The sequence below is a fragment of the Alternaria burnsii genome, assembly GCF_013036055.1.
Source record: "Alternaria burnsii strain CBS107.38 chromosome Unknown 732, whole genome shotgun sequence".
In the NCBI taxonomy this organism is placed as follows: domain Eukaryota; kingdom Fungi; phylum Ascomycota; class Dothideomycetes; order Pleosporales; family Pleosporaceae; genus Alternaria; species Alternaria burnsii.
The window spans coordinates 1,065,172-1,079,624 of NW_024066113.1; the positions used below are offsets into that span (position 1 = coordinate 1,065,172).

Consider the following 14,453-nt stretch of genomic DNA (forward strand, 5'->3'; position numbering starts at 1 on the left):
ATCTGTTGTCTGCACTATTGTAATTTCATTATGTCGCCATTAGAGGTCTCGGGGCAACAAACTCGGAGACTCATTCTCTGGCTCAACGGTCGAAGGCCCTTCAGCATAAAAAACTCATGCATTGGCTGAACAAATTCTACCTGTCCCCTCATGGACGTGGCATTTAGCGAACAGAGTGTGTATGCAACCACACTGGTACTATTGTACAGAGTTGTTTGAAAATACTGCGTTATCTTACCCTAGCACCAACACTCATTCTATTGTAACGGACTCTCTCAGACTAAGTTCTAGGACGCAAGAGGCTCGTGGCTGCCGGTTGTACTCGTTGAAAGTATCTATGCAGCTGCGTGGTCTGGTGAGCAAGGCCATTAGGAATGCACCTCCATTACTGATCACCAACGCGAACAGTAGCTAGCGGCGTAGTGCTGCCCTGCTTCTAGCAGCAATCTGATCCGAAGGCGCCTACTTAATCTTCACAAGCACCAATACATGTGTAAGCTATGAACACTACAGAGTGACTAGCGCGGGCTGTATTGTCGATGTATGCAAGAACAACGGCGAGTGCTGGCGCGAAGCGATAGCTAGTATGTTCAGTGAGTGTAGCGTGAGCCTAGACTTGCCAATCCATGGCTCCATTGGACATAGCATGATCTCTGTATTGTGGACATGGTAGAGCGGAAAAGCCGAAGCGGCAGTCCGAGCTAACAACGCCGACTCTTCGCCCAAAGACCCAGGGCTGGACAGTACTACTCTTGTCCTCGCCAGAAGGAGTCTTCAAACCAGACGACGGCACACACCAAAGTATAGCACGGGTCACAGATAGTGTAACAGAGAGTCAGAGACGTGGGACGGTTTGTACAGGCCCATCCTCACTTCTGTCATGATGCGGCTACAGCAAGCTATGTGCTGTCAGACGCAGCACGAAGCCTGCTCCTGCATCAGGCTCCACCAATGTACATGAAGCTGCGCCTGGTCGGTAACAAGCCCAGCCTAACTGCAGATGCTAGGCCCAGTCATCTTGACAGCACTACTCTGTACTCCACCAAAAAGTATACGTGGGCATCGAAGCCGAGCTACCGAGCATATTCGCGTGATCGTAATGCGGTGCGGGTGGAGCCTTCGACACAGGCATCGGGTTCGAGGTGGATACGGTGGATACACGTCTGCAGTGAACTGTATTGGTGACGGAGCTACGTCCGCTACGTAGAGGGGTCACCGGGTGGTTCGCCTCGTTGCTACGATGAAGGTGCAGGTCGCAGGGCAGTATTTCTCGCGTCACTCTGCTGTGCCACACGGTCGTGCTACCATACGGATACCTACAGTCAACATGAGATGCGTTTGTAAGTTCCACTTACTGGTCCTGTTCGGAAATTCCCTCCAGGCGAAAGGCAAATAGTCGCCACTACCCGACAATCTCATCTCAACGGCTGTCATGAACTTTCGATGATTCCATAGAGAGCCCAGCTTACAGCTCGCGATAAGGCCGGCGGTATTGAAAACGCAGCATAGCTCTGAAGGAGAATAGGGAAGGCGTTGGAGCAGCCTACGGAGAGGAGCAGCGGTCCAACGGCGGCTAGTGCTCGCCTTTTGTGGGTCTTGGCAGCTCACCAGAGTGAAAGACTCTTGGGCAAGGGGCGAAGCTTTTCTTTTGGCAGGACCTAAACTAATTGGCATCAGAGATGTCTAGATTTGAGCTGCAGCAAGGCCGTCAGTCATCATAAGCATTGTCCAAAGCGCGCAATACGTTTCGTCGATTCGTAGAAGGCTGAGTCCACTAGGGCTATTCTCTGGCTGAAATCTCGAGTTGTTTGACCTTCGTCCTACGCAAATTAGGGGGAACGTCCAATTTGTGTTCAAGGCGTCGATAGGGAAGGAGCTGGCAGACGCGGTACAGCAATGCGAGTAGTGGCGACTATGCAACCCAGTTCACCCCCGGTGACGACGCGTGAGCGTGGAGTGCACGACGCGTGTTGCAGTCTGCTCAACAAGGCGGTGGTGTACAGAGGTAGCAAAAGGCCGGTGTCTACAAGAGTTTGAAGATGGGATGTGGGTGTGGCTGCCCTCTGACATGGATGAGGGGAGTACTAGTTGCTAGGGTACCATACTCTGGAGGCAGTCACGTCGGACACGTTCTGTCACCAGCCTTCACGACCTTTTCATCTTCATCATCGATCTATCATCCATCTCGGTATTGCCATCTAAGATGCCATACCTGCTCATGTTCTTCGACACGATGGCATGGTTGCCACATCAACGTGCGATTTCTCTCTGATGTCACGACGCTCCCGCAAGAGCTTCTCCGCCAGCGAGCCGAGAACAGGTGTGCACGCCTGTAGCCCTTTGGTACCTTGAATCGCAACACTCCAGGCATGTCCGACTGGTTCTGCAGGTGATGGTTATCCATTGCCTGCACTCCCAGCGACGGACAGGAGTGCCTCTGAGAAGAACCAGACCCACATGGTAAGCAGCTCACACGGCAGCAGGAACATCCAAAAAAACCAAGGGATTCTGGTCACGGCTCCAAAGGATACGCCGTCATGCTGTCTCCAGCTGCGTCATACAAGATTGCGTTGCGCTTACGCACCTCGACTCTACCGTCATCGGTCCTTACCCTGCGACGACGTTGGCACGAGCCATGGATGCAAGTGGTACTATCTTCGACTGTTAGCAGCGAATGAGTTGTGCCCTTGAAACAACACAGTATACAAAGCTGTGATAACTCCTATTACTGCGATGCATTGCTCTTAGTTTGGGATATGCAAGTACGCAGTGTCAAAAGAAAACGCCAGAGGGGATCGGAAGATAGGACGCAGGGTCTAGAACCTAGGACTGTTTCCGACTCTTTCGAGATTGGGCCATATGCACAATGCACGCGGACGGAAAAGCCACCACGCCAAGACCAAGTGCAGGCTGTGTACCAATCAATAGTGAGTAGCCAGCATCGGAGAATTGAGACGTTTAGAAGACTGCAGGTACTGGGAAAAGCAAAAGATATTGGAAGTAGGCAAGAGCTGTGTTGGACGGTACACCACACCCTCAGCACTGCCTGGGCTACGTACCAAAGCACTATACACAAGATCGAGTCGACCGCTCTCGGTGTAGCCGCACCGAACACTGCGGTCGTATAGTCGGCTTCTCACGAATCGATGTCTCTTGCCGATGCGTCTCCTCGAAGCCTCCCGCAGCGATCGAACAAAGATAGCTTGCTGGATCCTATCGCGCTCCGTCTCATTGTGAGGTGGTTTCGCTATCTCGCTCTATCCTCGTTATCCATACCGCGCTGTGCGGTTGGGGTATCAGGCTCGAATACCGAATGTTGGTCGGGTGTTCCTTTCTCGACATTGAACGCGCACTGTAAAAGACAGATTTCCTCCGATGGCTTGGGTACTACACATCCCGTATTGGGTCGTATGGACGAGTCTCGCTTGGTGAATACTCCGTTCGCTGTGGGCTCGATGACTGAACGCTGCTGTCCGGAGGCGATTGGGCTGTCTGTACTTGTATTGGTGACCCCGACCCTGACCCTGAGCTCGTACCCGGCATTCCTTGTAGCATACTGCCGGCTTCTGGAAATCATTTGGATTAGCTAATGTACTTGTACAGTGTGTCCCTACAGCTGACCGCTAAGTCGAGTCACCAGAGTCGGGCACCAATGCACATACCGTATTTCCGTTGGATGTCTCGGAGCAGTTGCGACACCCGCCATTTCAAAATTATCATCTCGACTGGTGGAATACCCTCAGCTCGAAGGCGGGTGTTGATCCTCTCCAGCATTTGTTCTTTCTCGTTCGCGGGGATGAGGATCCATCTTTTCCAGTCAGGGTGCGCCTCCGCAAGCTGCCTGGCCTCGTCTTTGGTTATGAACTAGTCTCGTTAGCCAAGCATACCCTTGCGACAAGAGCATACCTACGTAGAATCGGTCCCATTGTTCCTGGCTGTGGTTTGCAGCTGTTCGGGCCTCTTGCACCGTCGCATTTATCCGAATACTCATGGCGACTGGGAGACCTGGGGACAACAAACGACGCTCAAAGAAAGCCAGCTAGTCGCTGGAATCACAGGGAGCAAGAGAAGCAGGAGATTTTAGGGCACCGCGGTCTACCCCCCGCTTCCGCCTAGCCTTGGCGAGATTTTGTTTTGGGAGAGGCTGAGGTGAGGAACTGTGACGGTGCTCGCAGGGCTCGGGCCTTAGAAAGTCGGAATCGGCGGTGGCTGAAATGCTTGTGCGTCATTCTCGACAGGATGTCATTGGCAGAGCAAACTCCCAGTAAGAACGACAATTTCTCGTGCCTATTGTTTCCATCTGATACTCTCGCGAGATGTTGGTTCTCGTGTCATGTCGCCCTGGTGGTGAGCCGCGGACAACGGACGATCAGCCTTTGCTGTCGAATTTCATGCCGTACACCCATTTGAATGTTCCAGCACGGACATTCGGTAGTCTTCGGCAACACCACGTTAAGTAATTCCATGAACGATGCGATTGTTTTTCTAATTGCGGCTACTCTCCGTTGAGATGTGTAGCACAAATACAATACAGGTTATCAAGCAGCATTCAGCGCAAAGCAACCGGTCACGCACTGTTTCGTCTGACCAACACGAAGATTATTCAGGAGGTGCAGCATCCTTGTCAGTGAGAGTGCTCTGCCGCATCCGAGCGCGGAAAATTCGATACTGTACGCGTTCGGCCGCTATGGTCGATCAACCGTGTACGCGGACCCGGGGTCAGACTTGATAGCCCAGGTCACATTTCCGGCCCTAACCGGCCCGAGCCTCAATGTGCAGCACGTTCCAGGGCTATCCTGGAGAAGAGCTGATGTGTGGGATGATACAACACAACGTTTTGCTTTGCCCTCTTGTCTCATTCCTCTTCCACATTCACATCCTCAAATTTGGGTCTGAAACGCACCCTAGGACAGACCTCTCCTTGCTCCGTTTAGTACGACGTCCCTGATCATGTCCTTTTGTGGCTTCAACGGCGACACTGCGGGGCATTAGCTGGAACGGCAAGTTACGCCGTGCGCTTTCGACTATCGATACTGATGCCCACGTCTTACGCCACGCCTCGTGTGGGACTAAGACAAGCAACACCAGACTCGTGGTCATCGTCCTTGACGCTACCTTCGGCTACGCCACGCGACGGCACTAGCCCAGATCTTAGTTCAGTGCACCGCTACACCAGGTCAGCTCTCTGCAACCCTAAGCAAGATGCGGGTTGCACGGCATTGGAGGCAGTGCGCGATTTCAGTCAGATCAGGATGGACTGCATCATCGAGCATGCGACGGTCTGTGTGAATATTCCGAGTTGGCAAGGCGCAAAACGGCGCCTACCAAAAGGATCGTGACCCCGAATATTTGTCCCACTATTGGATGACTCGAATCCAACATTGGCCACCCACGTCAGGCAAACTCACCGGTGGTTTGCTCACTATCGAGGTCTGACTTGCTGACAGTTGGCGGCGTTGTCAACTTCGTCTACATTGCATAGCTCTAGCAACCCCCACACTAGGTGTCCGTCCCGCGAGATTGCATCTGCCATGCCATCACCGCCTTGATAAAACTACCTGACTAACACGTAGTACTTGTTGTCTAGCTTGGGCACCCTTTCCAAATGGCGTTTCGTCAGCATATCCCCTCCAGCTCCATAACCCATTGTTTTCTTTAATAGACAGCAAGAGAATTATGAAATCATAGGGTGAACTTCTCCGGATGCCTTCTCCAACCTTTAGTATGGAGATGGGAGGGCCAAACAACACCATAGCTATCCTTGGCTTGGTCTTTCGACACAAAGTGCAGGAGTAGTTCAGTGGTACACGGTCCGGCACCAATCTTTCGTGTCACATTGAAATGGCCTAGGCCGTATCGCTTCGCAGGGACATGAAATGGGAGGACCGGCACTGATATCTCAGCTTGACGACGTGCATGCAGACGTTTCCGTGCGCTTGTGCAGTCCTGCAGCCTTATGCTCGACATCATCCAGGTAAAGCGAGCAGCAGGGCAGATGCGGACAATAACTTTCTTCTTCTCAACGACTTCTTCCGTTGTTCCAGTATTGTCCGAAACCTGGGGCTGTTTGCTTTTACGGTAGGCGACCACCGGCTAATGAACTCCATTATCGTACGGATTACTGAATTGGCCGTGGTGTTTCTTCTTTCGGGCGCTGCAATAATTCTTCTTGCTGGCCGACTCTTCCTTTCAACTCTCATCTCCTCATCACACTCTCGATTCTGACCAGGACGCACATGGTCGTTTCAGTCTCAGACGGGCGAATACAACTCATTTACCCTGCCTTGTAACGCGCAATAGGCGCTCGAAAACCCTGCACGAGAACTTCATCGAAAGTAAGCCTGTTGTCTTTCTCGAACAACCCGAGAATACCAGACTTATATGGGAGTACAACTGCTGAGCTTGCAGTTTGGAACGTCTATACCGTCACACGGAAGAAGTATATATGATTTTCTTACTGTCAAGTCTTGATCGAGTGGTCATGGCTAGCCTTCTCGTTCCCACCTCCTATGTCGGACATGATTCGCGTTTCATTGTCACGCTGGTTCCCGGAAAGATCGTCGCGGATATATTACATCGTTGGTTAGCACCGGAGGAATTCAGAAACATTGCCTCCATGGACGCCGACTTTTCTGCCCAACTGTCGCCCATTGCGCAAACCTATCTTTCACATGGCACTTGAGGGAAAATAGTCTACTAGATGCAATGCGGAGGCTGTCGGTCCGTCGCGTTCATTCTAAACGTGGTAATTGAATGGAAGCCCCGCTCGATTTCCGTGCACCAATTACGACTATACCACGGCCTTGGCTACCATACTACCCCACAAACTAGAGCCGCTTCGACATGCGATTGCCATGTGATCTAATATGAAGCGGAGTGTCTTGTACCGTTCTGTTTCTGGTAGGTATTGACTGTAGTCGTGATGAGCACTTATAAGTGCTCTTTCGAACACGGTAGCTGGACACTCATCACCAGCAACCGGCGACTCGATTCCATGAAGCTACTTTCAATCCTCTCGCTATGCGCAGCTGCGGCGGCATTACCTGCAACATTTAGCCTATCACCACGAGCCTCGATCTCAAAAGCCGACGGTCTCAAGTTCAACATCGATGGTGTGACGAAGTGTAAGTTTGAAGACTAATGATCATTTTGCACCGCTCATAATACCATAGACTATGCTGGTACCAACTCTTATTGGATTCCTTTCCTGACGAACGACAATGATGTCGACGTAATCATGGGTCATCTTGCTACGTCAGGCCAGAAAATACTCAGAGTATGGGGATTCAACGACGTCAAAACCATCCCTGGTTCTGGCACAGTATACTTCCAGTCCTTCTCCGGATCCTCTGCCACCATAAATACAGGTACAAACGGTCTCCAGCGCCTGGATGCTGTAGTCAAAGCTGCGGAAAAGCACGGCATCAAGCTCATAATCAACTTTGTGAATAATTGGACCGATTATGGGGGTATGGCCGCCTACTTCTCCGCCTGCGGCGTAAGCAGCAACGCACAATGGTACACAGCGGCCAGATGTCAGGGCATGTACCAGAGCTACATCAAAGCCGTCATTGCCCGCTATCGCAACTCCAATGCTGTGTTTGCGTGGGAACTCGCCAACGAGCCGCGCTGTAATGGCTGCCAGACGTCTGTCCTGACTGAATGGATCCGCAAGACAAGTAACTACATCCGTTCTCTTGACTCAGACCACATGATCACTGTCGGCGACGAAGGCTTCGGTCTCCCGGGCGATGGTTCCTATCCTTACCAGTTTGGTGAAGGCATAGATTGGGAGGCAAACTTGAAGGTGGGAAATATCAGTTTCGGTACCTTCCACCTCTACCCTGACAGCTGGGGCGTGAGCAATGCGTTTGGCGACGGCTGGATCAAGGCACATGCGCAGATTTGTAAGAAGCTCAACAAGCCGTGTTTGTTCGAAGAATATGGTGTGCCGAAGAAGGAAGACCATTGTCCGGTGGAGGGTGGCTGGCAAAAGACTAGTCTGTCATTGAAGGATAGTGGTATGGCGGCGGATTTGTTTTGGCAGCTGGGTGACACCGTGAAGAGCACTGGACAGCTGACGCATGACGATGGACACACTGTCTACTATGGGAGTGCGGATTGGAAGTGTCTGGTGGATGACCATGTCAAGGCTATTGGGTAGGATATTAGAAAGTTAGAATATCATGGGGTTGGTAGCGATGGCTTCAGTTCTAGTGTTCGTTCGTGCTTTTATTAGCTCGCGACGCGAGGCATGGGAGTTTGCGGGGACGCGTGCTAACACCAACACTCCAACCCACCTGGCACCGCGTACCCCCCCTCGCCGCACCCGACGGCTTGTCACAAAGAGTCACCATGCAGCACCAGCCTTGTTGAGACACCCTGATGTCGCCAATTTACAGCCTGACTCTGATTGTTTGCTTTACGGCCCGCATACATACTGCAAACTATGGAGAGAGGGATAGGCTTCGTCAAGCTTCCTGAACGGCTAGACGCGCTCGCAAAGCGCAAGCAGCAATGATTGACAGCGGCGTCTTCGCGGCCGGTCGTGCGAGGTAATATGGAGGCTATGGATCACCACAGGGCACAGCAGATGGGTCTGGATGTAGTTTGGGGGCCGTAATCCTGCGCCACAAGCGAATAGCTTGCAGACGCCCAGAGACAGCTGAACGTGCGTGCGACAACTGCGGACAGCCGGGCTATAGTAATCCCCTCCAGCCTTAACTCTCAGGTCTTTCACAGACCGACCTTACCATGTCATTTCACTTTGTTACGACAGTCTATCTTTTCCACTCCCTGTCGTGAAGTCTTCCCGCCGCAACCACGCTGAGCCGCTCACTTGCAGCCCTAGGTTGTGCAAACGCGACCCTACGCAACCTCCCGCCAATACGGACCGCAAGAGCACTGTAAGAAGAGAAGGCTGAAACGTAGGCGACAACAAAGAGGGGTGGTACACGCCAGGCACCATGGTCGATCGACGGCCACTCATGCAGGAGTCCTCGGATCTTTCTGAGAGCTCAGACAACACACCCGCACTGCCCTCGCTCGGATTCTCCAATAACTCCCACACTCTGGGGCTTACTACCCCACCGCCTGCACGACCGAACTACGCACGGCACCAGAGCGATACCGCTGCTGTCGGCCGCAACACACCAAGCATCGTACCAGAAGAGGATGAGGAAGAGGATATTTCAGAAAACTTTCAAAGAGGCAAGGATACTGGGCTAGGGATAGCACAGTCTGGTGCGACTACGCAGACCGCCAGACGTGTCAGTATACAACCCATCCCCCGACGAGCTGTTGGTCCTGGACCCAAAAGCCCACCCACAAAGACCTCTGGCACTTTCTCGCCTCCAGGTTCGGCTGACCCATACTTTGGAGGCTTCCCCAAGAGCTCAAATGAGTCCACACCAGATCTACGACGAGACAGGTTCAGCCCCGACGTTGGCAGGGCAAGTCCGGACGTTGGCACATACGAAGACTTTCGGCATGGCATACTGAAGAACGCAAAGCAAAGCAACACCAGTGTGAACGATTACGAAACGTACATACATGCCTCAGATACTGAGGGACTCAGGGGAGGCGGGGCAGCTCCATCCATCAAGTCGGCATATGAGAACGACTTTCGCCCAATACATGAGTGTGCGACTACGCGAGACTTTTATCATCCGCGCTTTACCTGGCTTAACTTGTCCCTGATTGTCATTTCGTTGTTCTCGTGCTTGTTTTCTGGAATCTTTCTAGCCTTGGCTATCCGCGCGCCTCACTATGGTCGGCGCATCACTAGCCACGGCCCCATTACTCCATCTGACGCTATTCTACTTACGACTGTCATGGCCAAACTTATCGAGCTGTCCTTCGTCACGGCTTTTGTGGCCTTCCTTGGACAGGTGCTTAGTCGAAGAGCGTTCATGAAAGACCACGGTCGCGGTGTAACGCTGTCAGAACTCAGCATGTGGAGATGGGTCGTTCAACCTGGAACTCTAATCACGCATTGGGAAACTGCCAAGTATGCTGGACTGTCTTTCCTGGGTATCTTGAGTTTACTGAGCGCTATTCTAGCGACTCTCTATTCATCTGCGGCTGCAGCTACTGTTCAGCCCATGCTAAGAGATGGTAACTGGGACAACGGCCTGGTCTTGGCTGGTCGTGTTAAGAGCGATTTCGCAAACATCAACTACCTTAAGCAAATGTGCCAGACCCCCATTCGAACTGACAAGGTAGCTCAAGGAGAGACTTGTCTACAAATGGAACATGCTGGTCAGGGATACCACAACTTTCAGCGCTACCTTTCAGATTGGGATCTATCAGCCAGAAATGGCAACGGTACTGCGATTCAGAAGCTACGACCCCAGGGCTTTGGGCTTCTATACGAGAATACTACGGTCAGTGGGCAGTGGATCGACATCATCAATACTACCGAAGTATCCAAGAAGTACGGTCGAGCTGTCAACAACGTAACAATGGCAATGCCCCACTCGGGTGTGTTTGCTGCTGCCCGCGACCAGAGAAACGGGATTTTGCAACCCGAAGAGTTGAATTCTGAAGGGACTTACTCGTTGCGTGCTTCGGTACCGTCACCAGTTTTGAATGTGTTATGCGTCAACATGAATAAAACGGAGTTAGAGCCTATCGTATACGACACCTGGAACAATGAAACGGTCGATCTCCTTTCGTGGGGGAGTCTTCCCGGAATTCGAGACAACGCGACCACAACCAATAGGACTGTGGTCGACGAGATTTTCGGCTGGGACGTTAATGACACAACCACCCTCAACTGGCCGCCTGTCTTTGCGAAATACCCGATATCTTTCAACACGATCATGAATCATTCAAGCAACGCCTGGGGACGACCTGCAATATATATGCTTGGGCAAGGTGGCCCAGATGACGTCGGCATGGACGGAACAGGTATCTTTTCATTGTGCAAGATACACCTGATGGTGCGACCAGGATGCAGTACACGACACAATGTCACAGGATCCGGTGCTACCATGGAAGCACTTTGCGAACAAGCTGGTGACGACAAAATGGCTTTCGTCGAGACGGGAGAGACAGTCAGCGTCAATACCCAAGGCGTGGCTAATTGGCGCGACATAGGAACTGACTGGGCCAACAGCCTTTCGCTCGGCACAGGCCTCATGGATGCGAATGCGAGCACTTCCAGACTATTAACACAGTTGATACTGAAGCCTAGCGACCCAGCTCCAGAAAGTTTCAAAGTGGATCTAAGCGACGCCATACCTAGTATAGGAGAGGCGATAGCTGTCTTGGCTGGATGCACACTGCTTCTCAGTATGATAGATACGCCCTTTGTGACGTTCTGGGTACGCAAACTTCTTCTCTCTACCTCTTCCAGGCTTGCTAACCTGGTTATAGAACTACACACACCCTATGCTCGACGATTATCAAACTCAATTCTTCAAAGCATCTCTTAAAGCCCAGCAATACGCATCTGGCGGCATGCCAGGTGCTTCTAGAGCGTGGGTCCTCATACTTGCGCTTGTCTTCGCCATGAACATCTTTGTCCTGATCTACTTCATTCTCCACCGCGGACTAGTGACGGACTTTTGCGAACCACCAAACCTCTTCGCCCTTGCCGTCAACTCTCCTCCATCACACGTTCTCGCTGGATCTTGTGGCGGTGGGCCAGAAGGCAAACAATACATGGTGAATTGGTTCGTCAACCATGAGGGTAGCCACTTATACATGGAACCTGGCGAAAAGTCACATCTTCTTGGTGATCATGGGCACGCGCATGTGCATAACCACAGCCACAGCCATAGTCATACTCATACCCACGTTCCGGTACACCAAGCCGCTCCACGAGAGGTCAAAGCTGGCAATGGCTATTTCTCTCACATATCCGAGGTGATCAAGCGGCGGTTAAGCAGAAAAGACTCGGCACCGACAAAGCTTCGGCCAGCAAGTGGTGTAGAGAGCCTCCGAGCCCCTGCGACTGTAAGACCGGGTAGCATAGCGTCAGCGGACTATGAGATGGAAGATGGTCATACGAGGACGTCGCGACAATATCAAAAGTTGGCCAACAGGAGGAGCATGCTGTGAGGTCAGCCTTTTGGTAACCATGCTTGCATGCGTGTATGTAATGTTTATATATATAATGGATTGTCGGACGTGTCTGAATCAGTTGTTGGCAAGATGTGTGCACTTGTCTGCCACAGGCTGAGTGTCTCAAGTGGGTCCGGCTGATGACGTCCGAGCGGGCCCGACAGCGTTCATGTCGCTGCACATCAAGCTTGCCCTAGCCCAAATTTCTGCGACTCGACACACAACCGCCCAACGCCATTGAGCACTACAATATCGGGCTCTCTAGACCTCCATCTACCTAATCCACTCTCGACCACACCGACCATGGCGCCCGTGAATGCACCTGCCCCGCAGGGCCCGGGGCCTTTCCCAGTCCAGATTCCTGTCGACACCAACAACTCGCTATGGGACCGATTGTCGAATTGGGCTTCGGAGAACAAGGGCGTCGTCTACACGATTGCAGGTATAACGCTCGTCGTTGGTGCTGGTGGTGCCGTCTACTATTTCTCGAATGATTCAAGAGACAGCGCAGCAGACACAGCAGCGAACAAGCGCAAGAGGCAACGCGAGCGCAAGCGCGCGAAGGAGAGGGCCGAGAAGGACTCGGCGCCCAACAAGCCATCTGCAGACTCTGGTAGGTAGATGCATGGCCACGACACAGCATAGACTGACCAGGCAACAGACAAGAAGGCATCCGTAGCAGAAACAAGCCAAGACCAGCTTCCAGACGTTGACGAGAACAGCGTAGGCTCTCTGTCAGACGAGGTGCGACACTCGTATGCGTCATCCACCATGTCTCCATGCTGACGACTTGCAGGACCGTAAAGACTATGCCGCCAAACTCAAGGCTGCAGGCAACAAGGCCTACGGCTCCAAGGACTATAACCGCGCCATCGACCTCTACGGCAAGGCCATCCTCTGCAAGCAAGATCCCGTCTTCTACTCGAACCGCGCCGCCTGCTACAATGCCATGTCTGAGTGGGACAAGGTCATCGAGGACACCACCGCCGCCATCAACCTCGACAACGAATACGTAAAGGCGCTTAACCGACGAGCAAACGCATACGAGCAGGTCGAGCGCAACAGCGAAGCCCTTCTTGACTACACTGCGAGCTGCATCATCGATGGCTTCCGCAATGAGAGCAGCGCACAGAGCGTCGAGCGTCTGCTGAAGAAGGTGGCCGATGCCAAGGGCAAGGCCATCCTTGCCTCCAAGGAGAAGAAGCTGCCGAGCCCGACTTTCGTCACAAACTACCTTCAGAGCTTCCGACCCAAGCCAACACCAGAAGGCCTCGAAGACGACGCTGAGCTTGATGAGGAGAGTGGAAAGGGCCAGCTGCGCAAGGGTCTCAAGGCCATGGCAACAAAGACCGGCGATGGATACACGGAAGCTGCAGCAGCCTTCGACCGCGCAGTCGAGCTTGGACATCTCGGAGAGCACGAGGCATTCGCGTATAACATGCGTGGAACCTTCAGCTACCTCAAGGGCGACAACGAGGACGCGCTCAAGGACATGGACAAGAGCATCGAGCTTCAGCCCACACTAACACAGAGCTTCATCAAGCGCGCCAGCATGCACTTGGAGCTTGCTAACCCAGAAGCCGCCGAAGCCGACTTCGCCGCCGCCCTCGAACAGAACTCCAGCGATCCCGACATCTTCTACCACCGTGCCCAACTACACTTCATCAAGTCCGAGTTTGGCGAGGCTGCAAAGGACTACCAGAAGTCGATCGATCTCGACAAGGACTTCATCTTCTCCCACATCCAACTTGGTGTCACACAATACAAGATGGGCAGCATCGCCTCGTCCATGGCCACTTTCCGCCGCTGCATGAAGAACTTCTCACAGGTACCCGACGTTTACAACTACTACGGAGAACTGCTTCTCGATCAGCAAAAATATCAGGAGGCTATCGAGAAGTTTGACACTGCTGTCGAGATGGAGAAGACGAGCAAGCCCCTCGGAATGAACGTCCTGCCCCTCATCAACAAGGCCCTTGCGCTATTCCAATGGAAGAACGACTTTGACGATGCCGAGAAGCTGTGCGAGAAGGCGCTCATCATCGATCCAGAGTGCGACATTGCTGTTGCCACCATGGCACAGTTGCTGTTGCAACAAGGAAAGGTCACAGAGGCGCTCAAGTACTTTGAGCGTGCTGCCGAGCTGTCGAGGACAGAAGGCGAGATTGTCAACGCACTTAGCTATGCTGAGGCAACCAGGACACAACTTGAGGTACGTCACCAAACACGCTTTTCCAAGACGATAACAACAACAAGTACTAACTCTTTCCTCAAGGTACAAGAAAAATACCCCAAGCTCGCCTCAAGACTAGGTGCTATGGGCGCCGCTGCTGGCGGTTTTGGCGCAGGTGGCATGCGATAGATGCCTACGTCCGGTTCATAAT

General features: G+C 52.6%; 3 protein-coding genes across 3 annotated transcripts; 2 read left to right on the plus strand and 1 right to left on the minus strand.

Annotated features, from left to right (window-relative positions):
* Nucleotides 1–3,247: 3,247 nt before the first annotated feature.
* GT037_005836 (uncharacterized protein) lies at nucleotides 3,248–3,991 on the minus strand (the record flags this gene model as incomplete). The annotated part of the gene is made up of 4 exons (XM_038930883.1): nucleotides 3,248–3,469; nucleotides 3,537–3,586; nucleotides 3,663–3,864; nucleotides 3,911–3,991. 4 exons carry the CDS (start codon nucleotides 3,989–3,991, stop codon nucleotides 3,248–3,250), a joined length of 555 nt encoding a protein of 184 aa, XP_038786572.1.
* Nucleotides 3,992–6,922: 2,931 nt separating this feature from the next.
* GT037_005837 (glycoside hydrolase) lies at nucleotides 6,923–8,164 on the plus strand (the record flags this gene model as incomplete). The annotated part of the gene is made up of 2 exons (XM_038930884.1): nucleotides 6,923–7,124; nucleotides 7,173–8,164. The coding sequence occupies 2 exons, from the start codon at nucleotides 6,923–6,925 to the stop codon at nucleotides 8,162–8,164; spliced, it is 1,194 nt and encodes a 397-aa protein (XP_038786573.1).
* Nucleotides 8,165–8,966: 802 nt separating this feature from the next.
* On the plus strand, nucleotides 8,967–14,431 carry GT037_005838 (uncharacterized protein; the record flags this gene model as incomplete). The annotated part of the gene is made up of 6 exons (XM_038930885.1): nucleotides 8,967–11,327; nucleotides 11,380–11,678; nucleotides 12,222–12,682; nucleotides 12,731–12,813; nucleotides 12,866–14,281; nucleotides 14,345–14,431. 6 exons carry the CDS (start codon nucleotides 8,967–8,969, stop codon nucleotides 14,429–14,431), a joined length of 4,707 nt encoding a protein of 1,568 aa, XP_038786574.1.
* Between the last annotated feature and the right edge of the window lie 22 nt (nucleotides 14,432–14,453).